Source organism: Lutjanus erythropterus, chromosome 3, assembly GCF_056507025.1.
Source record: "Lutjanus erythropterus isolate fLutEry1 chromosome 3, fLutEry1.hap2, whole genome shotgun sequence".
NCBI classification, from domain to species: domain Eukaryota; kingdom Metazoa; phylum Chordata; class Actinopteri; order Lutjaniformes; family Lutjanidae; genus Lutjanus; species Lutjanus erythropterus.
This window is the reverse complement of record NC_139319.1, coordinates 7,583,207-7,610,992: the sequence shown is the minus strand read 5'-3', so window position 1 is coordinate 7,610,992 and position 27,786 is coordinate 7,583,207. Positions and strand designations below refer to the sequence as shown.

Here is a 27,786-nt window from a genome sequence, read left to right as displayed (position 1 = left end):
ATGCATATCACATTATAATGCTATGAAAAAGATGATATATTGTCTCTTGTCACAGTATCGATATTATATTGATGTATTGCCCAGTACTTTTGGTAAAAGGACATTTGTTTGTTTAAACAGCACAGAAAAAAAAACATGCACGCCCCACCTTTAAATTGATAGAAAAGTAAAGTTTGATTTCAGCTGATCTGGCAACTTTCTGACTCAAACAGCTGATCTGTAGTGTGTGGCACAGGAATATGCAAGTACAGTAGCGCCGAAGTTAAAGGCAGTGTGACAGTAGTGAAATTAAAGCAGTAAAAATATTGTAAATACACTTAAATGGATGTTAATTGAGGGTTAGGGTCATCAAACAATCTGAATTATCCCTTTAAGATCTGAGTGCTTCTTCCACCACTGGCCAGCTGGAAAAGGATATTTGAAAATTAGCATGATGGCGGTTCAGAAACCTCTGTTTCTAACTTCCCCCGTCTCTTTCTCTCACTATGAATCTAAAGATTTTAATTTGGAGCAGGAATCGTTCGCATTCACTGGAAATAAATGTAACCGCTACACATCTGCCTCAACCACACAGCAGTAAATCTTCATCCAGCGATGCCAAACCTCAGCGTTCTCGGTCCCTGCTGTATCCAGTGATGGGAACAAGCCCGATGGTGGGAGGTGGACACGTTTATCTGGTAAGACGAATGTTCATAAAACAGCTCTGTGCGACACGTGGACAAGAGACGAGGAGACCAGGGAGGAGAAGCCATGAAGACTACTGTCTACTTTTAATCAAGACTGAGTTTGACACCACTGCATTAAAGAAAGACAATAAAGGGACACTGAGTTAATAATAATGTTACAAAGCAACACTGACCTTAAATTCAAATATTGAATGCTGACCACTGACAATATGATGATGAGCCATTTCAGACCACAGTTACAGAAAGACTTTGTCCCAGTTCTGCTCCTAAACGCTTCCCCATGTTAAGGACTCACGCTGAATTTAGAGTGGATTCCCAAAAACAGAGCTATGAGTGGTTTGAATGGGACACCACATGGGGCTCGCACACATCATCGGAAACCAGCAGGAGTGGAAAGAAAACAAACAAAAAAAAAAAGAGTGTGGAGAGCCGTCGTTTTTTTCTCTCTCCTTCTTGTGTTTTTGAATATTAGATGCGACCCACACGTGATGAACATAACATAATGTGTTAGTTCCGAACAGATGCATAACATGATGTTGACTTGGAGCTGTTTTTGGTATTACGTAATGTCCAACAAGGCCAACATGGTGATTCCATTGGGCTGTGTCACGTCCCAGCTGCATTCTAGACAATGCTTATGACAGAGGCGATGCAGCGTGTTTCAGAAGCAGCTCAGCAGCGACCTACTCTGCTTCATATAAGTGCCAAGTCTGATTTTGGAAGATGCGGCGTCAAACTGCACAGAGCAGATCGAGCCAGGGAGGAAGTCAGACGCAAAAACAGCAGAGAGCATCCAGTTCATTTTTAGAATAAAAGACCCCGTGCAAACGCCTGACCACGTAGCCTACTTACCCGTGGTAGAAGCACATAAATCAAGGACCAATTATCAAATCAACAAAATCTGAGCAAGTCAACAGTTCAGTCAAAACTCTCTGCTTCTCCAGTGCTCCTGGCGGGACATGAGGCCATGTTGAGGAGGGAGGAACACCGTCGCAGACACAATGTCATCAAGCCGTGCCTGGTGGAGTCAAGGCTTTATGAGTTGACAGCTCTTTCTAGCAGCTCATTAAGGCTTTTGGCTTTGAGCTATATGCTAATTCAATAACAGGCTCACAATGACAACGCTAACCCGCAGCTTTTAAACAGGTATGTCTACCATGTTCATCATCTTAGTTTTTGTGTGTTAGCATGCTAACATGACTGAATAAGTCTGAGGCATTGCGCTCAGATGGACAGACCTCCTGACCGAACACAAACGAACAGACCTGCAACCAATCAGAGCAGTGAGATGTGTGACGTGTCATTTCAAATCTGGACCAGTGACACTTCATCTGTGGGCAGACGTGTTAATAAGGTATAGACCCTTTTACAGCCGACATCATCGAAAAACTGTGCACGCATTTCGTCAACAGAAGTAGCGGTCTCCCCCGGTCATCCAGATGAGTTGTCAAACTTTTTACCTGCAATCAAAATCACCAAAATGTCTGGTTGTTGTGTGCACAATACGTCACAATCGATATTCCACTGGTCAACTTAAGCTGTTCAGAATTCCGACCGGATCGCGGCCGTTTCAGAGCAATCGGTGGCATATGGCTGCAAGCTATTAAACATGTTGACTGATCTGAGGACACAATCAAAACTGCTCGTGTTTGCAGCAGCTCATTGACACGCTGTTGTGGTATATTTAGAGACGGAAAGACGCCCGCTGTCCCTTCAGGAAAGCAGTCACGTTGCTTTAGCAGTCGAACACGATCTCCAGTTCAGACAAGCTTGCTGTTTTAGATGCTCACATCTCAGTTTATTATGTTTGCATGCAAATACTTTCCAATTAGCAAAAAACACAAAGCACAGCTGAGGAATCAGATATTTGGTCATAGACTACATAGTGAACAGACTGAAATTTGACATGATGATGATACAAGAGGAAGAGTTAATCACTGAAGTTATTACAGTTCATTCTCAGGGGGGCGTGCATGTGTGTAGCTAATTTCATGGCTTTCATCCCAACAGCTGTTGAGACATTTCACTAAACAGAATATAAATATCAACCTAACAGAAGCAAACTGAGAGTCATCTAATATCCAGCAGGAACCGAGAGGTGTTTATCCAGAAAAACTCGCTGACCCACAATCAGATATACTTCCAGTTTCTCAATGAGTGAGTATAGAAATACAGAGGTTTGGTAATCTGATCTGAGATCTGTAGCTGAAGGGAGCGAGTCCAACTTCCATCGGCTTATATCAGGTTGTACTTGACCTGCAGAGCGTTCAGCATTTTAGCTAGCATGTTGTTAATCTGCTTAACTGAGCTTTAGAGAGATGGAGTTTCTCTCTCTCTCTCTGTTTCACACACACAAACCCACTTTCATCCTCTCACACACACACAAAGACGCACTTTCACTGTCACTCACACACATGCACACACACACACAATCTCACTGTGCTCCATCCTGTCTGTTTTCATTTCCTCCCTCTCACCTTTCAGACCCTGTTACACACAGTCTTATCCCCATCTGTCTCCTCTTTCTCTTTGTTCCCTCGAACACAAACAACTGGTTTTCACTGCTTTATATTCACAATATTTTCTCTTTTAAACAAACCTGAATTCCAAAAAAGTTGCAACGCCGTGCAAAACGTAAATATAGACAGAAAGTAATAATCTGCAAAAACTTTTAAGCCTGTGTTCAATTGAATACAGTCCGAGGACAAAATATTTAATGTTCAAATTGTTTAACTTTATTGTTTTTTGTAAATATACACTCAATCTGAATTTAATGCCTGCAACACACAAAAAAGTTATGATCGGGTCACGTTTACTACTGTGTTGTAAGTACGATTATCATGATTTCCTAAAACACTCAGATGAGTCTCAGAGAAGTCTGCAGTGTTTCTGGATGTTGTTGATGAATGTCTTTCTCTCTGCATGGTAGAGTCTTAACTTGCATTTGTAGATGCAGCAACAAACTGTGTTAACTGACAAAAGTTTTCCAAAGTGTTCCTGAGCCCATGTAGTATCCTTTATACAATTATGTGGGTTTTTAATGCAGTGCAATCTGAGGGTTCAAAGGTCATTCAGTGTTGGTTTTGGGCTTTGCCCCTCATGTGCAGAGATTTCTCCAGATTCTCTGAATCTTTAAATGAAATTATGGATTGCAGATGGTGAAATCCCTAAATTCTTTGAAGTTTTGAGCTGAGAAACACTGTTCTTAAAGTACTGGACTATTTGCAGGTGCAGTTTTGACAAACTGGTGAACTTTGCATCTTTGCTTGTAAAGGACTGAACCTTTCGAGGAGCCACTTTAATACCCAACCATGATGCTGATGTCACCTGTTACCAATTAACCTGGAATGTCCCAGACTGGTCTTTTGTCTGAACTTTTTTGAGACTTGTTGCAGGCATCAAATTCAGAATGGGTGTATATTTACAAAAAACAATAAAGATCATAATTTTGAACCTTAAATATCTTGTCTTTGTATTGTATTCAATTAAATACATGATGAAAAAGATTCGCAAATCACTGCATTCTGTTTTTTGGAACCCTTTTTCATGAGATGAAGTAAAAGATCTAAGACTTAGACTTTGTCCTACTCTGCCTCTGACTGACTTACCCCAGTATTCTTACCATAACCCTAACCAATAACCCCTCATGCCTAAACCTAACCAACCCAACCAACAAAGGCAATGATTATCAGGGAGAGAGAGAGAGCAGTGCGGGTCATGACTCTGCCCTCCTGCAAGAAAAAGGTATCTGTAGCCCTGTGCCAAATAGCCACAGGTCTGTGTCCTAATAAATGTCTTTATTCAAGATCAAACTTCACATTTTAGAGTTGCTTTTTATTGTGACCAGTCCAGGACACACCTGTCAGGTGGATGGATTATCCTGGCGAAGGAGAAGTGCACACTGACATGGCTTTTAACAAATTTGAGAACAAATTTGAGAGAAATAAACCGTTTGTGTGAACAGAAGACGTCTTAGATCTGTTATTTCAACTAATGAAAAACGGGAACAAACACAAAAAAGTGCTGGTTTATATTTTTGTTGAGCGTATGCTGGGTATTAAGCTGATGAAACTGCCGCATGTGTCTTTCTGCTGCAGATTTGACAGATTGGAACCAAAAACCACAGCTTTTTTTCATTAGGTCTTCGCGCACAGTGTCGTCTTTGTGCAGCTCAAACAGAACCACTCAATTATGAATTTTATGTATTTACACTAACTACCCACTCTGGTTACAGTGTTGGCCAATGTCTACACATGGTTTACACCAGCTCCTCCAAGAGCAATATGCCAGCAAAGTGAGTTATGCAAAGCGACCTCAAGCTCGCATGAAGTCACCCGACTGTCTGCCTCGTCTGCTCTTCACCACCACAACCAACAAACATTTGTGTTGTCCTCTGTTTGTTATAAACGCAGTCAGCTGTTGAAGCATGTCCCGAGAAGTGTTTCACGTCTGAAACATAAAGAGTTGTTTGAGGGCTGCGTGGAACCACAGCGCACGGGTCCAAGCTGCAGGTCTGCGGGATGCCAGCGGGGGTTGGAACGGCCTCATGGGTAAGGTTCGGCTCCGCGGCCTCAGGTTTGGACGAGGGAAGAAAAAACATCACGTCCTCACCACCGAAAACACAAACCTACAGTCTTCTCTTTATTTTGCAGTTTACTTATTGGCCGCTTTTCCCAAACCAGAGCAGTTGTTACATAAAAATGAGTTTCTTATTGCAGATTGAAACAAAGCAGTAATGTTTCCTGAGTAAACATGTCATAACTGCAGCTGAAGTTTATGTTGGAGTATTTACTTGCGTCTGAGCGGTGATGACATCTGAACGAGTTCCATTTGCTGAAGAAGGCAAAGGGATATGGTTGAAAGCTCTGGAGAAAAGCTGGTAGTGATGTTGAGCTGAGAATATTTGACCACAGATCAAAGTTCCCATTTGATTAAAGGGAAAATTCGCCAGTTTTTATGTGGCTGTCCAAACAGTAAAGGTTAGTGATGGTACATGTAGTCAACTGAAACGATAGATTCCTCAGTGTGTGTTATACTGACCAGTAAGGCTGAGTTCTCCTGCTGCAAAATCTCTTCTTCATGCATCCAGTGAGCAGTTGACGTTAAAGGGATAGTTCACCTAAAAATGAAAAGTGAAGGATCTACAGTGGAGATTTAGGCTAAAAACATGGTGTAAATGACATCATGTTGGGGCTTTAGGAGACCTGATTACACCAGACAAGCAGTATAAAGGCATTTCATATATTTTTCTTTAGTTTGTGTTATTGTGGGACTTGTGTGAAGCAGTGGTCATCCAGCAGCTTCCATGTTCTGCAAGGTAAAATTACTAGTTTCATCAATGGAGTCTTGCTTTGGAGTGAGCGATACCTATCTTAAATAACAGCGGCTTCCCGTCAGAAAGGTCTGACCAATTACCATTCTCCTTTTTTACTCATGCTCACTCACTGTTTCTGTAAACTTCTGCTACGTGTTGTCTAATAACTGCATTAAGTGTAAGCAGTAAACTACCAATAAACCAATAACACTTTTGAAGTGTGCAAAGTAGTTCATCTTGTCCAAAAAGTTGGTTTGTGGTGAAGTGCTGGATTTGGTCTTGCAAGTAAGAGAATCCATCTTTAAGAGAACAGTTCAGATTATGTGAAGCAGGGTTGTATGAGGTCAGATACGGTTGTCAACACGCCTCCAGTTTGGAGAAGCAGACAGGAGTACCAGCACAGATGCTAAGCAAAGTACTGCTGTGGACAGGGTCAGCAGTGAAATGTCTTTGACTTTTTGATTTTGACCATGGTCCCTCGTACAACCCCACTTCAAAAAGTCCGAACTATCCCTTTAAGCCGTACCACTACCAGTCCAATGTGTCTTCTTGCATTTAACTTTCCCACAGTGAACTGACTAAACGGATGTGCATACAAGTGTTTTGTTTTTTGGTGAAAAGTGAGAGAGAGACAGAGAGAGTTCCTCATCACTCACACGAACACTAATGATATCGGACACCGGGTCGAGCAGCTGACGGATGTGCGCTGTTTTTGATATGATGTCACCTTCTCCTCCAAGTCGAGTCATGGCGATGAGGTCACCCCTGAAAACATTTACCTTCCTCTTTACTGGGTTAATTGTCATTTCCTCAGTTTGAGTTTGAAATAACAACAGTCGCTGTGGAACAACAGTGAAAAATCACCTGTTAGCTGTCAGTTATTCCACTGTGTTAACACACACACACACACACACACACACACACACACACTCTGTTTTCTCCATTAGCATGACTTTATGTGTGTGTGTGTGTGTGTGTGTGTGTGTGTGTGTGTGTGTGTGTGTGTGTGTGTGTGTTACTCAGTTACAAATTCACAGGGGTTTTAGCTTCAGTATTATGATCCTTTAGATAATCTCTCTCTCTCTCACACACACAGAAGCCTGATCGGTTCCTCTTTCAAGTTTAGATAAACTCTTAAGTCGCTCTGAGAATCATTCTGTGGAAAAACCTGTTCTTCTACGCTCACTTTGTTTTCATATAAATAGTTTATTAGTATCAGTAACATTTCTTTTTGTGGATAACATACCAGAAGTAGAAACCGACAGCGATAGAAAATGAGAGGTTATAAAAATAAGAGGATATACGTGTGAGTGTTTGGCTGAGGAGGAGTAAATCTTGGAGTACAAAAACCTAATCCCAGTCACTGTTTCTAGAAAGGATTCCACCCAGTTTATAATCCGAGTCGCTGAGCGGTTTATACTCTGGAGAGGGAACAAGACGCACACAATAAGTCCTTCGATAGCCCAGAATCCACCTCACTTCTGCCGGCATTCTGCATTTTCATCAAGTAATCGAGTCTTTTGTCCATCGAGGAAACCGTCAGCCTGTCTCTCGTCTCTGAGTTGAGCAGTTTCTTGCTCTCTGCATTTTTTTTTCTTAAACAAATTTTTCAAAGTACAGTTGAGGTCTATATGAGTCAGCTGTCCTCCATGAAACCTCCCAAAGGTCAAAATACACTCCATCAAACCTTTCACAGTCATTTGATGGCAGGTGCAGGTGGAGACGTTACAGGCTGAAGGCGATCGTCCTTGTTTTCCGGTTCAGGTCGTCGTCCTCTTCCTGTCCTCTCCTCTGTCTGTCCATCTCTCTTCACCTGATGCCTGTTGGAAGAAGAGGTGAGTGAAGATGAGGAAAATCATCGTTTGCAATTCAAGTATTTTGTTCCATTTTCAACTACTGCAACAATTTTACCGAATTTCCACCACAGCAAGACGTACGTATTTTCCAGTTGCTCAGATTCTGTATTTAATGCATTTTTCTGCAGATTCACAGGTTGATGCAGTTGGCATGGATGGAAATCAAAACTATAAGGAGTTAGTACCAGTGTGATTATTATGTGCATTCAGCATTTTGTGGTAAATTTGATTTAGAGTGTGGTGATTTTGTTTTCTTTGTATACACAAGGTAATAAATCAATGTACTGCAGTGCTCTCCAACAGCAGAACAACACTTGTATTTGATCTGTCCTGTATTTAAGCCTGTGCTCCTGTCGTCTTTACATTAATCTGACAGCAGTCAGCCCAGGCTTGTGTTAATAGGTCTGACCCAGTTAGACTGCTGTTGTGACTTTCACGTAAAAGTAATTATTCAGACATGAGATCAACATGTAAAAATAGCTATCACATTTAGGTAACAACACGAACCTTTAAACGGGTATAAAAATACATTTTCACATTCAGCTGACGGCGGTGTGACCAGCAGGAAGTCAGCAGGTGGGTGAGTCAGCAGGAAATCACATGGCTGCTGCAGGGATTGACCCTGTGACCTTTTGATTACAGGATACTCTGACTGCAGCCCCTCCACAGTAACATAAACTGGCCCGCTGACATTCATCAAGTAATTTACTAGAAACTTTCATGGATTTTTTTTTTGCATTTTCTTCAGGATGACTTGTAGTGAGTATGCAAGTTTGTATTTAACGTCACAGAAGCAAAGCTGCAGCTCTGTCTGTCTGGGTGAGCCCAGTGATTTTTCAGTTACTGACCATTACAAACATTTATAAGCCTGTTCCCAAACACACAGACAACATCATGTAGGAGGCCATCTCCCTTCAGCTTGAGTTTAGCCAAATACATGTTGGAACTGGAAAAAATGCATTTTTATCAATTCTGCTGTCTGAAGTTGGCTCTCGCTCAGGAGAGTGCTGGGATAATAGGGTGCTGGTTTGGGCGGTGTGTGTGTGTGTGTGTCTGTGTGTGTGTGGGGGGGGTGTTGCCCTGAGGGAGGACTAATTCAAGCAGAGAGGAAAAACACAGTAAATACCTCAGATCTCTTATCAGCTACTTTTGGTGTCAGTAGACACATTCAGACAGGAGCAGCCTTCACATGACAAATGAGCCAAACACACACACACACACACACACACACACACACACACACACACACACACACACGGCTGTATGCTCACCATTGTCTGTGTCTGAGTTTGGGCTGATGTGGCGTTTGTTGGTGCACATGCACTCCAGGTGATCCTCCAGTCTCACCTGCACCTCCCTCAGCTTGGGACGCCTCCGCACGTATTCCACCTTCGCCACCTGGAGACACAGAGAGACAGACAGAGAGAGAGAGTGAGAGAGAGAGAGAGAGAGAGAGAGAGAGAGAGAGAGAGAGAGAGAGAGAGAGAGAAGGAATCACATGGAGGACACAAAAAAGAAAGCATTTATAAACTACCATACCAAGAAAACACTCAACTTTTGTTTAAATTTAAAATCTTTGAAATGGTCAAAATCGACTGTTTGCAAAATCTTCCCAATTGTCCAATCACAGTTAAGTGACCCTAAATAGCCACAGCAGGTCTGTCAAGCTTAGAGGTTTAGAGGATCTCTTTTTTTCTGGCTTCACTCCCAGTGTTATTTTTCCCCAAAAGGGCAGCTGGTTTTGCAGCAAGACACAGATACAAGATGATAAAAAACATTCAAGTCAGCCACAGACTGTTTTCAAATAACTTACGGAGCAAAGGTTATCTATCAGCAGCTGATGACATCTGGTAGAAACTGTCATTTCAGTCTGTAAAATTGCAGTCACCTGCAAGAAGTGACCTGTCTACTGGAAATGGAAGATCCATTTGCCCCTGTTAAAACTGCATGGGGTCATGGGAGAACAGGCAGCTTGACAGGCAGAGCAACAGTATGTAAGAGGGGCAGGGCTTCGTCAACAGCCAGTCAAAGGTCAGACACTGACAGTAATTCTAAAAAACTGACTGTTGGCATATCAGCACCTTTAGAGATGAACCTCCCCTCTTAAGAACCTGTAAATGTCTTTACAGTTACAGAAGAAAACTTTACCCTCTGTTTTAAATATACTGTACAAACATCCAGCTAAAATAAAAATCACTGTTCAGTCAACAGTCAACAGTTTCACTTATTTCATCCATCAAATCTCTCCCAAATTGACTTTAACTTGAAAACTCACTAGAATGTACACTTCATGTATGTAACTTTAGGATCATCTAATGCAGAGCAAAGTGTCGAGCAGACTGCTACTGTCAGTGCGTAGTACAAGTGCTGCAGACAAAATGCCTTTCTTGAGCCTCTTATTCACAAATGACAGTGATTTCTCTGCTGTAGCTGTGTAAACACACAGGTGTGTCTGCTCTTGTATGGATGAATGAACAGAACATTAACAGTGCCAGGAGAATCAGTTTCACTCACATTAAGTGAAGCATTTTTTTGTTTTCTGTCAACACACATCATACTTGCTGCCAATACTGAAAGTCTGAGCCTCCTTACTGAAACAGTAAAAGGTATTTCTTGTTCTTACACACATACACACAGATATATAAACAGAAGTGCATCAACAGACCCAGCATACCATAAACATACAAAGACAATGACACACACACACACAGACACACACACACCGGACAAAGAGCCAAGTCGTGGAGCTGCAGGTCTGATTGCAAAAGCATCTCTGCTTCAAGTCTGAACAGACTCAGAGACCACTGAGTGTAGAATCAGACTCAGGAGGTTCAGCTGAAGTAAGAGGCTGCTGAAGCATCCATCAGGCCAGGATTTACCTTTCATGACATGATGCTAAAAGATGGTTAGAGATAAGGTTTGTGTCTAAGATCTCCATCTTTATACCTAAAAGTCAACCACATCTCTGACAAAACAAGTTTTATATACTTTTTTGTTCTGCAGTTTTGGAGGAAACAAGTGCACCCTTGCAATATTTGTCCACTCCAATAAGTGTGACATATGATACAGAGAAGTCACAGGGAGGAGGTCAGCGTGGTGTTTATTCATCTGACTGCAGGACGGGGACACTGGAGAATGCTTCCTGTCCTTTGCCCCACGTCTCATTGTGTTTAGGCTAATAAAGTATTTGGTTTAAGTTAGGAGGCAAAGGTGATTTTAGCTAAATACTAAGACAAAGTCAGTGCATCCGATCTCATGCTTCAAGCAAATGTTGACTTTTTTTGAGCAGTTACTTCCTGGAGTCTCTGCTGATCGCCTGGCAACTCCTCAGGGCTAAGAGACAGACTGACACAGAACCCATTTTTGCACTTATTTTCGACAGAGTGGTTCTCAAGCTTTTTTGCGCATGCTGCACAACAGAAGCAAAATAAGAAACGGATATGAGAGCTGCATCCGCCTTCTCATCTAACTCTCTATAAAGTCAATAAGCATATTTACCAAAATGTTGAACTATTGCTTCAATCAAGTGCCTAAAGTTGCCTCAAATTATTATTGCTATCGTCATTATTATTATCATTAAAGATTGGTGATATCAGCCTCACTTGTCTCTGACATGTTCTCCAGCTGGATGTGTGTGACTATGTGGCACAAATTCATGAGTCTGACAGTCCAGGAGCTTAACAGATGCACACAAGCAGATGAGATTCTCCGTCCAGGTTTTTTAAAAATAACAATAATATGGTAGAATTCAATGCTGTAGATAAGCAGATGTACATGTTATGATAATTTTCATATCATGGCAAAACATGGCCTATAAGCCTGACATTGGTTGACTGGTTTCAGTCAGGAACGTGACATCTACGATCTACGTTTTCCAAGTCTCCAGGAAAAAAGGGCCTCTGAGCTGCAACTTTAATGGTACAAAAGTAAACAAGCCAGCAGCTGTTAACTTTGCTTTTGCAAAAGTATAAAGTTGAGTCTGCACACCAGGAGTTACTCCTTATAACGCTAAAAAGAGCAGCTTCTGGTGTGCAGACTCAATTTTATACTTCTGTATTTGCATTTCTGTCCAGTACGTATCGTTTTTGGATGTGCATGCTGGTTTTTGAATTTCTTTGCATGACCTTTGCTTTTGCAGTAATGTAGTCATTTTAATGCCACAGCTCCTCATCCTTATGTGCAAATGTTACACCAAAATAAGTTCCCCCTCGACACTGTTTTGCACAAACTTCATCACTGCATCCTGGACTTAGCTCTGTGCAAGATGTTTGTGATTTGTTTCAAGAAATGACAGGGCGTTTTTCCCCCTTATAGCAGAATGTGGATGTGTGGAGCCGGATCTTTCTCCAGCACTGAGAGCTGTGGAAAGACATCTGGCTATGCAAAAATATGAATATGAATATGAAACTCTTGCTGCAACCCTAAGATTCAGCAGGTGATGGTTGGAACAAAGATCATCTTGTCAATCTAGAGGTTTCCCTTCAGGCCCAGCTCACACATCACCATAACAATCTAGTAAACACCCACATCACTGCGAACACTCACTCCACTTCACCCTCATTCTTGAACAAGACCAAGAGATACTTGAACTCCTTCACTGGAGCCAGCAACCTGCCACAAAACTGACGGGTCAATCCATTATATTCCAGCAGAGAACAGCAGCCTCAGACTAAAATGTGCTGACCGTCATCCTGACTGATTCACTCTCTCACTGGAAATGACAGCCTGATATGACAGCAGAGAGGTTAAGATGCTAATGTCACTGTTATCTTTGTTTCTGTCTTTCTTCGTCTCACACATGGACGCACCACCTAAACCTCAGCCCTGCCATTTCCCCTCCGGCTGCGTGCGAGTGCATCTTGCACTCGTGACCGTTCACCCTCTGAACGCTGGAGCTCAGCACATGTGAGTGACTTTATTTTTGATTTCCTCTGTGAGCAGACAAAGGACGAGTCCTTTCATCTCAGATTGGGTATCAGCAGGCCAAAGCACAGAGAATCAAACTCGCCCTCTCTTTTTCTTCCTCGACTTTTTTCCCTCTCGACCTCTGGCAACACACACAAATACCTTTTCTTATTTCTCCATCTTTCATCTGACTGGCTCACTCTCAGAGCATTTAATCTTTTTTTTACATAGCTATCTCAGCATGTATGGTTTTTTGTCTAATTTAACATACACCTGGTTGCACTCTTAAAACTCCCTTTAAATAGCAGAAAGTGATGACAATCATGAATCCATTTATGAATCGGTGCAATTAAAGTTGTGATTAGTTCTGATTATTTGATGTAGGGCTGTATGAGGTAGTTCTTGATAATCAGTGTGGTAACTACAGTAAATGGCAGTTGGCATGCCCCCACAGTTTGGAGAAGGAGTAGTACCAGCATGGAAGCCACTGCAAGTCTGAAAAAAACAAAAATCAATATCATTTTAAAAGTATACTTTATTTAGAATATTTCCACAGATTTACTTTGCCATCAGATATCCTTTGCAGGAGAGAAACCACCATTATATAAGCCAAATATTGCTTTCTCCATATCAACCAAACTCCATAGGGGAAATCAGTAATTTTACCTCACAGAGCACAGGAGTTACTGATCTACCACTGCCTCAGTCTGTTAGTTTGTTCGTGTTATTGTGTGACTTCAGTGAATCTAAACTGCCATTTTAAACCAGCAAACTCACACAGTAACAGAAACAAACCAAAAAAAAACAGGCAGTGGTAGACCGGCAACTCCCATGTTCTGAGCAGTAAAATTTCTAATTTCACCCATGGAGTTTGGTTGATTCGAAGAGAGCGATATTTAACTCAATGATTTTCCATAGGAAGAGGCTGTATGATGAAAAAGTAAAACAGTGAAAATATTGTAAATATAGTGTACACTTAAACTGATATTAATCTTTTAGGTGGACCATTTTTTAAATGGCTAGAACACCTTTTGTTGCTGACCCTGTCCACAAACATACTCTGCTAGCTTCCATGCTCTTTATCCTCTCTGCTCCTTCAAACCGGGGTCGTGTGGACCGCCATCTCCTGTAGGTAACACACCGACTATCAGCACGTACATCAAACAACCCCATTTCAAATGATCCGAGAAATTACTTTAATATGCAACATACTTTTCACACATATACTCCAATGAACACCATGAATATTAACATTAAGCTAATAATGGTCTCATGATTTAAAAAAGATTCTTTCCTGTGCGCAGAACACACACACACACATACACACACACACACACAGACGCACACACCTTGGGCCAGCTCCCAGTTGGCAGGTGGTGTAAACCAATCGGACTTTACTGAGTCTTATTTCCAGCTCTGGCACAGATCAAAAGGAAGCTATTAAGTTCTTGAACTAACTCACTGCCAGACTCTCAATCACACACTCTCACACACACAATGGCGGAGCTGCAGAGAGTAATTGTTTTTGGCAGGTGTAGAGTGTATACCTCCAGTAAATGGTTAAGTGGCTGTGTGTTTACACGCTCTGTGCCATCATTAGTTTTGTGTGTGTGTGTGTGTGTGTGTGTGTGTGTCGGTGCCACTCAAAGACCAAAAAAAAGCCGATGACAAACTGTTTGTAGAGGGATTACCGGTGTTTACGATGGTTGTGCCAACGTGTTGGAATGGTGAGAGTAAAAGTTTAGAAAATAATATTTTGTTCATCACTTTCATATTAGAAGTCGGCAGGGCTTTTACTTTAAAGGCTCTGTTTGGTTGTATGAGGTACATATCCATAGTGACTGTACTAAGTACAGTACATGATTTTGCCATAGGAGTCTGGTGTCTTTGCCCTGTCTTCTGTCAAGTCTTCGAGGTGTCAGTCTACAGTAAGAGATCGTGAGGTAAAAAGCAACACCTGTGTTGGCCTTTAACCTGAACTGCACAACAAAATTAATAAGAGCTGATGAGAAGTAATGGAGGATGATTCTGAGTATTTGACTGTCAAACGTTTTCTTCTCTCGTCTAGTTGTTTACATTTCATAAAATCTGACAAAAGACAACAATCGTCTGGATTACCTTTGATACTGAAGAAAAATGTTGAATCTGACAATCCTTTTTGTTCATTTCTAAACAGATTTGTGGACATTTATTATTGACAGACATCAGAGAGCCTGACATCACTGCAAAAAGTGAGATGACAGTTTGTATGAAGCCTGTGTGTGTACATTTAACTAAGTTATGGTTCTAAAAAACTGCAAAAAGTGTTGTATATGATCTCAGTCTAAACACTCAACAAAAACTCTGATTATTACAGGATATGTGCATAGATGTTTCAGTATTTGGTGTTGTGCAAGAATTAGTCTTAAAAGATTCTTTAGACTAATGTCCACGTCCAAAGATTGACTTTCAGAAGACAATATACAGCAGATATGTTTTTGTGTTGTACCTTAACCATGCGATGATGCTTGCGAGCTGCCTGGCATCTCATGTTGCTGGTGTTGCAGCAGCCGGTGCAGCGTTTCACCTCGACGCAGGGTGGCCAGATGATGAAGTTGGCGGAGGTGGGATCCACCTGGCTCCTGGGGATCTCATAGATCACCGTCCGCACCTTACACACCGCCGGCAGGGCCTCCTCCACCACTGCAGGGGAGCAGACAGGTCAGAGGTTACAGAAGCTTCGAACTTGATGCGCTATGATACGTTACATGAATATCGACATGTGGCGTATGTGCTGACAGACGAGACTCTCAACTTTTTGGTTACTGTGGTCACTTTGAAATATCTGTTGCAGTGGTGGAAAGTAAATAAGTACATTTACTCCAATATTGTACTTAAGTACAATTTTGTGGCACTTGTACTTTTTATTTAATGCCGTTTCTACTTCTATCTTACTTTTTGCTCCACAACAACCAAATGACAGCTTTAGTCTCTAGTTACTTTACAAATTAAGATTTTACATATAAAAACATACAGTATGTTAAGCTTAAAATATGATCATGGAATTATATACATTATGCATATTATTGCATCATCTGATACTTAAATATACAATAGAATATCACTGATAGGGGTAAATTTTCTACATAACAAATACCGCAGCATGGCGTGGCACAAGCCATTGAAGATAATGAGTGTCAGAGTGCAGCCGTGCTTCTGTTGTGTTGTGTCTGAAAGCCCCTTTAGAATGAGCCATTCATATCTATAGAGAGTCCGCCATGTTTCTACAACAGCAGCTCTGGATACGGCCTTTAGCATTTTAAGCAGGTTTTGCTGCCCCTGTAGGTTTTCCTACACGTTTGGAAGGGGAGAGTAACACGAGACGCAAGCTAGATGCCACTAAATCCTTCACACTGGTCCTTCAAGTACACTTACCTATCAATACTTTTCTACTTTTTTACTTTTTAGGGGTGTTTCTGGAGGTTTTTATATCTTTCTGTAGCTTCCCTGTAATGTTTCTTATGGACTCATGGCCAAACATTCAAATTTTGCTCCATCTAAAAACGTTTTCCCACGTGACCTTGCTTCTGCATGATGATGTTGCTGCACAGTTTCCATTTGAAAAAGTTGGAAAGTAAGTAGAATTTTGAATACAGGACTACTTATAATGGACAATTTTGGTCTTTTTACTTGTAGTGAAGGATCTGAATACTTCCACCATTAAAAGTCTTCATGGGGTTGGGTGTTAAAGAGTTAATTAACATTTTAGTACACAGGGTAATATGCAGGAGTAATTTCAATGCAAAATAAATCAACTTTTATTCCATATATCCAGAACATATTTGTAAATTTAGCCAGTTTGTTTCAGTTTGAGACCTTGATGATGTGTTTATGTATGTTTCTCACCGGTGCTCCTCCTGTATCTGGTGTGTGTGTGTGCTCTCTTCAGGTCGGGAAAGCTGTGAGAGAAATCCTTGTGGTAGCCGTGTTTGGTCTCCTCGATCACCTCGTTCTCTGGATGAAGACAAAACAACACACGCGCATTCAGACGTCGCACACCCTCACCGTCACCATTCTGAAATATTCCCACATCCCTGTCAAACACACACTAAGACACTTCTTTTAAGGATAAAACAAATGTAAGAGGGACATTTTCTGGGAAGCGTGAATGTTCTTTTGGGAATGTTTTGGCTAGTTTCTCATTAGACTGTGAAAATGTTGTTCTATAAGAGGTCAAAACATTAGAACTCACCCTCTGGGTACCATGTATATCCAGGTAAAATGTCTTGGTGACTGACCGACTGACCGATAAGGAGTAAGATGTTTACATGCTGCAGCAAGTTGTTTATTACTGATGTCTTTATCAAGTCTCTCCTGATCAGAGCACAAGTTTAACCAGGTTATTCTAACTGAGTTATGATGTTTATATCTGTCAACGGGTTACTGAGTTCTCTGCATGTAAATGTGGCCAGAGAGAAGTGAAGCCTGTCAGCGCGTGTATCAGATACATTTCAAATCTAATTCATCAGGAGTTCACTCACAGGTCGTCAGAACTCTACAGTTGAGAAAATACTGGATCTTGAGCCAGAAATTAAAACATTTTATAAAAGCAAGCATGAACGCACGAACCAAACGGACTGTATTTCTGACTGCTGGTGCGGAGGATCAGACTTGATGCATTTTTGTTTAGCCACATGGTTGGGTGTTGTCTTTTACCAGGGCCAGGACACATTTGACAAGAACATTCGTCCGTCGTTTTGTCCAACCACATCATAAGTCAAAAATGTTTACTGCTTTTCCCAATGATTCAGTGTGGCCTTCAAGTGTGAAGATGGAGTAAAAAGCGAGCCATCTTAAAGAGAGGCAAGATGCTACAATTATTTAAAAATGGGGACAGTAGGGTAGGGTAGGGTAGAGAAGAGAAGGGGGGAGGGGAAATTTGTCTTGGGCGCAGTGCGACAGTCTGTTGCCTAACAGAAAAAAAAACATTGCAAGGAAATGAGAAGCGTTTAACAGAGTAACATCCCATGAAAACGTCTTAAAACATAAAGACATTTGACACTTAAGAAGCAAACTGTAAGAATTGAAATGCAAGAAGTACTCAAGTGCTTTTGAATTTATTGCATATCGTTCTATTGCACTAAAATTTTGTAGCAAAGTTGAACAGCTTGATGGAGGTTGGAACGAACAATAGCTTCAAGCAGTTTGATTAGCATTTTGGCATAAAGGTGCATACTTTCAAACAGACTCGCCTGGAAGGCTTTCATAGAGAGAGAGAGCTCAGACCCTCTGCATGGCTTCAACTTTGGAAAAGGAAGGGGAAAGGAAGGGGAAGAAGCTATCAGATGAGCTGATGAAGTGCATCCTGGGAACCAGACGAATCTGCGAGCCCAAGTTTCATTTGCTCTGGCAGATACATCTGGCCTCTCTCCTGTTCAGTCAGATTTCCACCAGCCCCGGCTCTCATCAGGCCAATCACAACCGTTTATTTCACAAGGGGCCAGTTTGAAACGATATCCGACAAAGGAGCGTCACACCTCAGATTTGAAAACTTGCACGTTTTGATCGCAGTGCAGAAGACTCATGAAACTCAGATCGAACTGGCAGTGCCGATATGAAATATGAATCAAGGTTTTGTTACTGCATTGCCTGTTTCTGACTTCATGAACACATTTTAGTGTGCAGTTTAGCTGTAATTCAAGAAAGCTTTCAACCAGACCGCCATTTTTCTCTTCTTCACACTACACACACTTCCCCAACTTGCATGTGTCTGACTGGTTGTTTGTTTACCCAACTGCATGCAGAGACATTCTGGTCTGCACCCCTTGGAAATCACGAATGAACTGAGAGATCCCAGACTAATTTGTGAATTAGTCTGGTGATGCCAGGCTAGATAAAGGATAAAGGACACAGATATCTGCTCTATTATGAAATGTTGATCTGATCTGGCTCATTCACAGTGTTACGTTACCCAGCCGTTTAATCGAGATCAGTGCTCAAAATATTATTTGAATTAGTCAAGGGCTGTGAGGCTGCCAAAGTGAGACTCGATGAGAGAACAACTGTTGTAGCTGTTATGTTAACACATTTTTCATTCTGAATAAAATGGCACGTTCAATCTAAACAAAACAGGCTTGTGGTAGCAGTGTCAATTTCAACATTATTGTCAACAAAGAGATGTTTGTCTTTCAGCCAAGTGAAGCACAAAACACACAAAGACAAAATAAAATACATAAAACATATCGTGAAAATATATAGTGGTCGACTAATATGGGTTTCTCAATGACCGATGTCAATATTTAGAAAGCAGATATATTATGCTGATTTCAATCTTGACTGGAAATTTAGGGAGAGAGTCGTACATTATGTCAGAAGTGACATCGTTCAACTGCATTATTCTATAAATGACAACATCATATACATGTAAAGCTGCCGGTAACAGTTTAAGGGTAGATTCAGGTTAAACATGTTAACATTTAGAAAAGAGAATGGTAACTGAGGAAATTTTGTAACGCTGACAGGAGGATGCAAGAGAGTCATAATACAGGGCTTCAAACTAACTTTTTAACACGGGGGAGCGCTAACACACAGCAGCCACACTGACAGAGTTGCCTGCCTCTCTCACAATGCCAGAAAATTGGCCCAATTTATCAGCTGACCGCTTCATCATTCTGTCTCTAAAAATATATAAATATTATGTTAAAAGCCACCAAACAAGCTCATATAAAGCTATGTAAGACTGATAATAAGCTGATTTATTTAGAGCATTTAACAGTTTGATCGCAGCCTTCAAGTCGTAGCCAAACCAGAAATTTTATCTGTAAAACCTAAAACTCACGTGCTACACAAACACAACCTGAATGGGTGGATAAATGCTGTTTTCACACAACCAGTTATGTGGTTCCATCACTTTCTTTGCATCATGCTGCATGCTGGGGACCAAAAACAGCCATTTATTTCAAGATCTGAACTTGACCATGGATGTACTATAGAGAACTGGATACAGTGTCTGACGCAGGCCTCCATTCATTCCTATCAGAGCTGCTCAGTGGAGCATGAAGCCAACTTCAGTGCTGGAGCTTCTGCATTATGAAGCCCAGAGAACAAAAGACACGTCCTTCGACTGAACTAACTTCTGATTTAGCCTTCGCTAACTCGAATGAGATAAAATGATTTAATCGTGTGGCTCGACTAGACTTTCTAAATATTACAGGACGGGACGGATCGGAGTCTGATAGTGAAATGAGTCATTTTATGGGAGTTGTGACACCCAAAAAATGTATACAGCGTTTTACAGCTGTTTTTTTCACAATGTAAGCCTATGGGGAAGTCTTTTAGGGTTGCAGATCATCACGTGACATTGTCATTACAAGGTTTGGCCATTATATCAAACTGGCTTCCTGGGAGATTCGATTTGATTATAATAGAGTGAAAGAAAGAAGTGAATGCATTTATTTCATGGCATCATAAAAAAACAATTTATACAATAAGTCTTACCAGCTGCAGAGCAGAGCTGCAAGTTTCTGGTGATGCTTCCAGCCTGTTTTATGACTAATGGCTTTGATTTAGCTGAGCAGAAACAAACAAATAAATCTTAGAACATGACAGGCGGATAAAACCAAGCTGCTGTTTGTGTTTTAGTTTAGTGATGATTTAAAATCTTAACAAGGGAGGGGTGGCTGCTTTTTACACTGAGCTCTACCTTTACGAGCGTGCGTGTGTGTGTGTGGGTCTTTGTACGCGTGTGTGTTTATCGTGAGATGCTGTGAAAGTTAATCAAATGATTCCAAAATGTTCACAGATCCACTTTCAGATTTCAGCACTCAGAACTGCCAAACCACACGATATCCACAGACACGTTCATGGCCAATGAATTAGGAGTTTGTGTGTGTCATTTGAACTGCCGTGTGTGTGTGTGTGTGTGTGTGTGTGTGTGTGTGTGTGTGTGTGTGTGTGTGTGTGTGTGTGTGTGTGTGTGTAAAAGAAGAAAAAAAAAGAGAAAGATTCCTGTAAATCAGCATAAATGATGTTTGGGCAGGACTGTTTTAATTTGATTCTGAATACCAAACTTCATACTTTTTGTGTGTGTGTGAAAGCAGTCACGCACACACGCCTGCCTATACACAATGTGCTTCTAAAACACAACAAAGTCCACCTTCAGCATTTCTGTGTGTGTGTCTGTGTCTCTCGCCCTGACACGCAGGAATTTGAGCATGAATTATACATAGCAACACAGCAGCCTTCCAGCGGGCCCTGCTCTCAGACCAATAATGGGCAGCATGACAACAGCATAATGAAGTGAGCCACTTGACCCCCACCGAGCCGGGGAGCCGTCACACTCGACATTTGCATCTCAATGATGCCAGGATTAATGGTGGCACCGCTCCAAGCGGCAGACATTAAAAAATGAATCAACTATTTTTTTTCACAGGCGACCAGAAGTTCAGAGCAGGAGAGAGTTTGTGTGGCAGGAACTTCGAGACTGACTCGGGGCGTAAATGCAATAAAGCCTGTTTTATGCCACAGCTATTTCCTCCTGTCTCACCTCACTGATTCAGGCAGCTCTGATTTATTACCTGGATAATGAGAACTGGCGTCGACTGTGTTTACCGAAGGTGAATATTGGTGCATGGGTTGAAGCAAATTTGCTTGACTTGCACAATATTTACTTTTTGGTGTTTTTAAAGCATATAAAAAAAAACATTTTTTAACAAATTTCAGTTGCAGATTGAATTTAATGCTCTTCCAGCTCAATAAGTTGTCATAAAAATTAAGACAGAGAGGCGACTTTTAAGTTTTGAAGGGGTTTTAAAGGGAGGAGACACCAATTTTCTCTTCTGAACATGTGACAAGAAAGCAGAGGAAAAATGGAACAATGATGCTGAAATTTTTACCAAATGAAGTGGAAGTTGTTTCTTAAACTCTAAGGGAATTAATGGGAGGTTTTAGTTTATCTAAATATTTTGACTCTTTGGAGACACCAGCAGGAGGTTTGGTAACAGGACGACAACCTCATCAGCACAAACTAAAAGGTGAAGACTGATTTTTCTATTTTTGTTCTACCACATAAAATACACCTGTAAATATTTGAGCCATGAATTCTGAAACTTTTATGTGTCTTTAAAAAGGTGGTTGCTAACGAGTGGCTAAATGAGACTACAGAGGTTCACAGGTTGACATTAAATGTCATTATGCTGAACACTAGTCACTTTGTGGCAGTGCTGGGCACGTTGCACAAATGTGGTATTTAGTTACAGTTACTAGTTATTCTCAAAGGTAACTGACTTAGTTAGCTACAAGGGAAAGTAACTTCCCTTTAACTAACTAGTAACTTTTAAATGTTTGTTTCAATTCTTTTATTAATGTACACAGAGCTATATTATTTTAGTGACAACTGTTACATTTTTATCTAGCATTATCACTCTTATCAACTATAGACATTTTTTTATATACCTCCAACCACCAGAGGGCAGCAACGGTTAGCTGTCCTACCCTTTTATTACCTTGGGTTAGACAGAAAGAAAGCCAGCTTATACCTTGAACATTACAAAGATGAAAAGCAAGCTGCCTAAACTGTCTTACACCTCCATTAGGTTGGGTAACTCCGGATCATACAGCAGAAAATCCAGGTAATATGCTGCGTTTGTCTGCTATCCTCTGCACTTGTCCACCATTTTCAGGTGAGACAAAAGTAACGAGTAATAAGCCCGTTTGAATCTTAATAAGTGTAATCGCATAATTTAATTTGAAAAAGTAATCAGTGAGTAGCAACATGTTTAGTTGCCGCCAAAAGCAGCACTGTACTTGGAGACTCACAAGAAACTGTTTTAAAAATAACAGTCAAAATTGTGCTGCAGAAGTTGAGATATTCAGACTTTTATTATGGTGCTCCAAAAAAATACTACAGTTCCCATAATTCAACTGCCTCTTCATTAGACTCTCCATGCTCACATCTTTTAAAACTCCACGTCCCCTGCAGTTTGTAATGCATTAAAAACATTTAGTCTCCGAGCCCAACACAGGATAATCATGCTGACATCACTGTGACATCATAATAGTTTCATACCTGACAAAGTTCCTCAGAGCCACAGCAAACCAGGTTGAGTTGTGCTTAACATAACCGGTAAACTGATTTTGATGTGCAAAATTAGTGGAATGCTCCTTTAAAACAAACATTTTTTTTCTTCACAAATCCACACCTCATTCCCAGTTGACCACTGGCGGTGGCTGATAAGCGCAAAGTGAGCGCTGCCTCTGAGTTCACGGAGGGTGTAAAGAACAAGACGGGCCGCTGGTCTCCTAGCAACATCCAGCGAGGTATTCCAGTAATGAGACGAGGGGACAGCATCCTCTTACTGTGCACTGAACCAGATGCAACTAATACCTCAATTCAGAGGCTTTCAAGGCACAGACAGGGAGGGAAGCCTCTGCGGTGGACTGATGTTTGTCAGTAACGCAGAATGTTCCCATAACATTAGCAGGACGTTCCTTACGTTCCTCTTTGCAGCTTTTTTTTTTTTTCAATCCTAAAACTTTCTAACCACATGGAGTGATGTGTTCTGGGGGTAATTCTTGCAACGTTCCACTGAAGTTCCCTGCTAATAGCCTTTTAGATAACCCTCCCACAAAGTTCTTCGAATGCTGTGCAAATGTTTTTTAACATAACATTCCCTAAACATTCTAATAACCACATGAAGTATTTTTCCATTTTCTGGGGGGAATGTTGATAACGTTCCCCTGAAGTTTGCTGCTGGTTCTAGGTAACCATCCCATGGTGCTCTAAGAACGTCGTGCAAATGTTTTTGTTCAACATTCCCACAACATTACAATAACTACATGAAGTAACATATTTGGGAGTAATTTTTTTAACGTTCCGCCGAGGTTTCCTGATGGTAACTGTTTAGGTAACTCAAAACATTCTTCTTCCCCTGAAGAACGTTACTCTTGCATCGGAAACACTTTTAACATCCAGGGAAATTTAAGGGGAAACGCTCAAATAACTTTCCTGAATATAACTAACCTCTCAGGAACACTCTGGAAACATAACCATAATGTTAGTTTTATGTAAAGCAAAATTATGAATATAACTTTAAGGTAACACTGAGGGAAAACATTCAAATAACCTTTCTGGAACGTTCAGCTATCCTTTGAAGAACGTAAAACACGTAAAACATAAATTTTGGTTTTACGTAAGGCAAAATTACAATTTTTACTCCCATGGAATTATTCAACCTTTCTGGTGCATTTAGCTAACCTTACAAGAACGTTGCAATAACATAACGATAACATTGGCAGAAAAACTTGCCTTTTTCACATCTATGGGGCGTTAAAGGGAAACATTCAAGGAACATTCAACTGACTTTCCCAGACCATTCTGGAAACTTAATAATAAACCTTTAGAGAACATTAGGGAGAAATATTTAAGTAACCTTTCTGGAACAATCAATCAACCTTCCCACAATGTTCTGCAAACATGAAAATATTGTTTTGAGGTAGGAAAAACTTGGCATTTTAACATCTCGGGAACCTTAATGGTAAACGTTCATGTAACCTTGACGTTGGTTTTACACCAGAAAGAAACATTTTAATATCCAGGGAACGTTGTGCAGGAATGTTCAATCAGTGCTCTCAGAATAAAAATAAAATTTTCCCACAACATTTTGGGAAACAGATTTTGCTCTGTGACCTTTACTAAGTTAGGACTCACTAAGGCTCTTTCAAGGCTGCAGGGACATCATTCTTTGCTGTTTTAGGTTTCTGTCAATAATAATAATTATTCTTATAATAATCCTTTACCATGAAAAACAGCTGATCAGGTTATTTGTGCATTATGGTGCTCATATCCCAAAAGTCACATGGACCGAATATTTTGTTGAATAACCTCGTTTTGTTGTAAGGTTCTCTAATCCAGCCTGCTGGAGTGACAGAGTTGTATTACAGTATAATGAAGCGCTTTACCTACGGAGTCTATCTCTAGCAGCCGCTGGAGGTCGCTGATGCTGCGGATCTCGCTGCGGGAGAGTCGCTCCAGCAGCTCCCGGGGGAGAGGAGACTCCTGTGGGAAGAAAGTCAGTGCATGAGCGGCTTTATTTGGGATGGAGATAGAAAGCTGCGCCTGTTGGTGCGTGAAGGGCGCAGAGGCATGCAAGCATCACTAATCTGCAGACTCAGTGACTCAGCGGCAGCCAACTTGTTGCTTTTATTAAAAAAAAAAAGTACCATAGTCAGTCTGCGTCAAAAGAGAGTAATCATCTGCGCGTAATTACGCAGAGTGAGCTAGATGTGTTGCATGTGCATGTTGCAACAAACATGCAACAAATCTGGCTGCAAGCATCAGCAAATGTAAACCACAATAAACAGCCACGCGGTTTACCTCAGCAGCGGTGCGTAACAGGCAGAGGCAGCCGGCGAGGAGGTGGTACACCGCAGCTCTCATCTCCTCTCAGATCCGCTGCAGAGGCACCAGGACGAGGCGGAGGTCCACTGCAGGAGCCGGGCTGTCGCTCCCTGGTCTCGGGAGCCCACAAACATCCCTCGGGAGAACTGGCCGCCACCACCACCTCAATGAAAGAGCGAGCCGGGAGCGTCTAAAACTTGAGCTGATGATTAAACTCCTGAATGAAACGCGGTCAGAGTTTTGAGCCAAGCTTGTTCTGCTCCTGCGTTCAGTGCAAGTCAGGTGAGAGAAGGGCTGGTTTCCAAAATAATATAAAAGAGAGCGCAAAGCATGTTGAAGTCCGAGATGGAGGGGAAAAAACTCACAAGTTGCACAACTGTTTGTCCAAAAGTTTGAAGCATCAAACAGTCAAACCTAACTGAGGTCAAGTTGATGTTCAGCAGCTCTTCGTTTTGGCATCAAAACCACAGGTGTCCAGTGGAAACACACATCCAACAATATCCTTCATTTTGTCCTCAGTGTAATCCGTTCAAAACCACACGTCTGCATCCTGCAGCGGTTGGGCATCTTGGTACTTTGCATGCACAAATCATCAATTTGGTAAAATCTTGTGAATTGAGGCTTCTTGAAATAACCAGTTCTGTCCCGGACTAAGGGAGGAAAAGGCGAATGGCATCGACCAAAAGAAGGAAAAAGGACCGTCTCCACTCTGCAGCCCGGAGGAGTTTGATGCCAGGTCCCTGCGGTCCTGTGATCTCCGGGGTGAATGAAGTCGGGATGCTTTCAGTCACAGGATATAGCCGTGCGCGCCCACGTGGCACTGAGCCGGGAGCGCGCTTTGAATAAAACAGACTAAAGAACATCGTCAGGCAGTGAACTACAGCAAATAATCGTTTATTTATGAGTTTCACAGCTGCTCAGATTGATCACGTCTGTATCACAACTTCACACAATTTATTTTGAGTAATTTACTGGGAGGAATTTTTTAGCAAAACAGTCTAATTTGGGGGGTTTTGTTGTTTGTTAAACTGACAGATTGGTGATGATGATAAAGTCTAACCTTGAACACACTGGTGTCATTTACACTGGGACCACTGGAGACATGTCTCAGCCGCTTTTTGAAATCCCCAGTTTCATCCTAACATGCATCATTCACAATATAAATCTTATCATTTAACTACACAGCTCACCCCAAAATCAAAAATACGTATTTTTCCAACTAGATTGTTTAGTGTGAGTTGCCAAGTTTTGGAGATATTGGCCGTAGAGATGCCTGCCTTCTCTCAAATATTATGGAACTAGATGGCACTCATCACAAAACAAAACAAAAACAAACAAACCAAAAAAATTTGGAAAGAATTGGAAAAACTCTACAGCAACGTCTTCTTCCAGAAATCATGACTCAGTTACTCAAGATAATCTCCACACCTTGTTGTGGGCAGTAGGAACTATTTTCTTTTTATGGTCTTTTTAGAATTTACCAGAACTACTTTTCTTTTTACTAGAAAGAAAGTAGTTCCTCTATATAACTACTGAAAGTCTGTGGATTACCTTGAGCAACTGGGTCATGATTTCCATAAAGAGACACTGATGTTAAATGTTTCAAGTGTATTTTTTGGCAGACATCTCTACAGCCACTGTCCCCAAAACTGTAACTCACAAACAGTCTAGAGGGATAAATAACTCTATAGGTAGGAGGAAATATATGTATTTTTGATATTAGGGTAACCTGTCCTTTTAAGGAGAAAAACCTCATGAGTGGGAGTAATAAAAAATAATGATGATGATGAATATACTTACAAATTAATAATGGAAGTCATGAAAATGTATGTGATGTGTTGTCAACGCTGTAGTAATCTAGATTATGCTCTTTTCATGTGCAGTTATGTATTTTTCTCTGAATCAAAAAAAAAATATATTACACTGTCTAAAATCAATATATTGACAACCATTTAAAGCTACAACGAGGCCCCTGTGGACAAAAGCGGTAGTGTTTACACTGTAAAAAAAAAACACAAAATATAGTATAAAATACTTTAATTATCTAATTAAGAATTCCCTCCTGCTTGTTTTTAACTGGCTAATGTATGACTCACTGTAATTTTGCCAAGGAAAATGTAAACATAGGGGAATTTGATCTGATTTCAAGGAGTATCTGACCCAGTGACAGACATTAAGAATATAGCCAATCTTCTCGCTGATGGTTTTGTTTGCTTATGTAGATCATTTAGATGCATCAGTATTAAATTGAGAAAGTTTTATAACCTGTTAAAATTTCTTGTGGTAGCTTTAAAATGTTTTTTTTTTTCATCTGAGCCCTTCTGTCCTCACCACTTTTCAACACTAAGTGATGCCCTTGATTGATCATCACTCAGGACTGAGCCGCTCTGTGATAATTAACTGTCTTTATGGAGGCTAATTTATAACCGGCCCAAAAGCATTTGTGAATCAGTTGCTGTGAAAGTCAGTGGTCCTGTTCCTCCCTTAAATTATCCTCCTCACCTAACTCTGTGTATGTACGTGTGTGTGTGCGTGAGAGTGAAGGAGTGAGACAGATCAGTGACTGTGTCAGTGTTTAATTGCTGTGTAATAAAGCTCATTAATGAGTGTCCAGACCAGAGACTGAGACAGGACCAATTCCAACCCTTT

General features: G+C 41.0%; 1 protein-coding gene across 1 annotated transcript; it reads right to left on the bottom strand.

Moving 5' to 3' along the window:
- Positions 1 to 7,186: 7,186 nt before the first annotated feature.
- pdgfaa (platelet-derived growth factor alpha polypeptide a) lies at positions 7,187 to 25,918 on the bottom strand. The gene is made up of 6 exons (XM_084714846.1): positions 25,114 to 25,918; positions 24,699 to 24,795; positions 16,647 to 16,754; positions 15,250 to 15,443; positions 9,128 to 9,254; positions 7,187 to 7,820 (listed from the first exon to the last, which is right to left on the bottom strand). Exons 1-6 carry the CDS (start codon positions 25,174 to 25,176, stop codon positions 7,810 to 7,812), a joined length of 600 nt encoding a protein of 199 aa, XP_084570972.1. The 5' UTR covers positions 25,177 to 25,918; the 3' UTR covers positions 7,187 to 7,809.
- Positions 25,919 to 27,786: the final 1,868 nt, after the last annotated feature.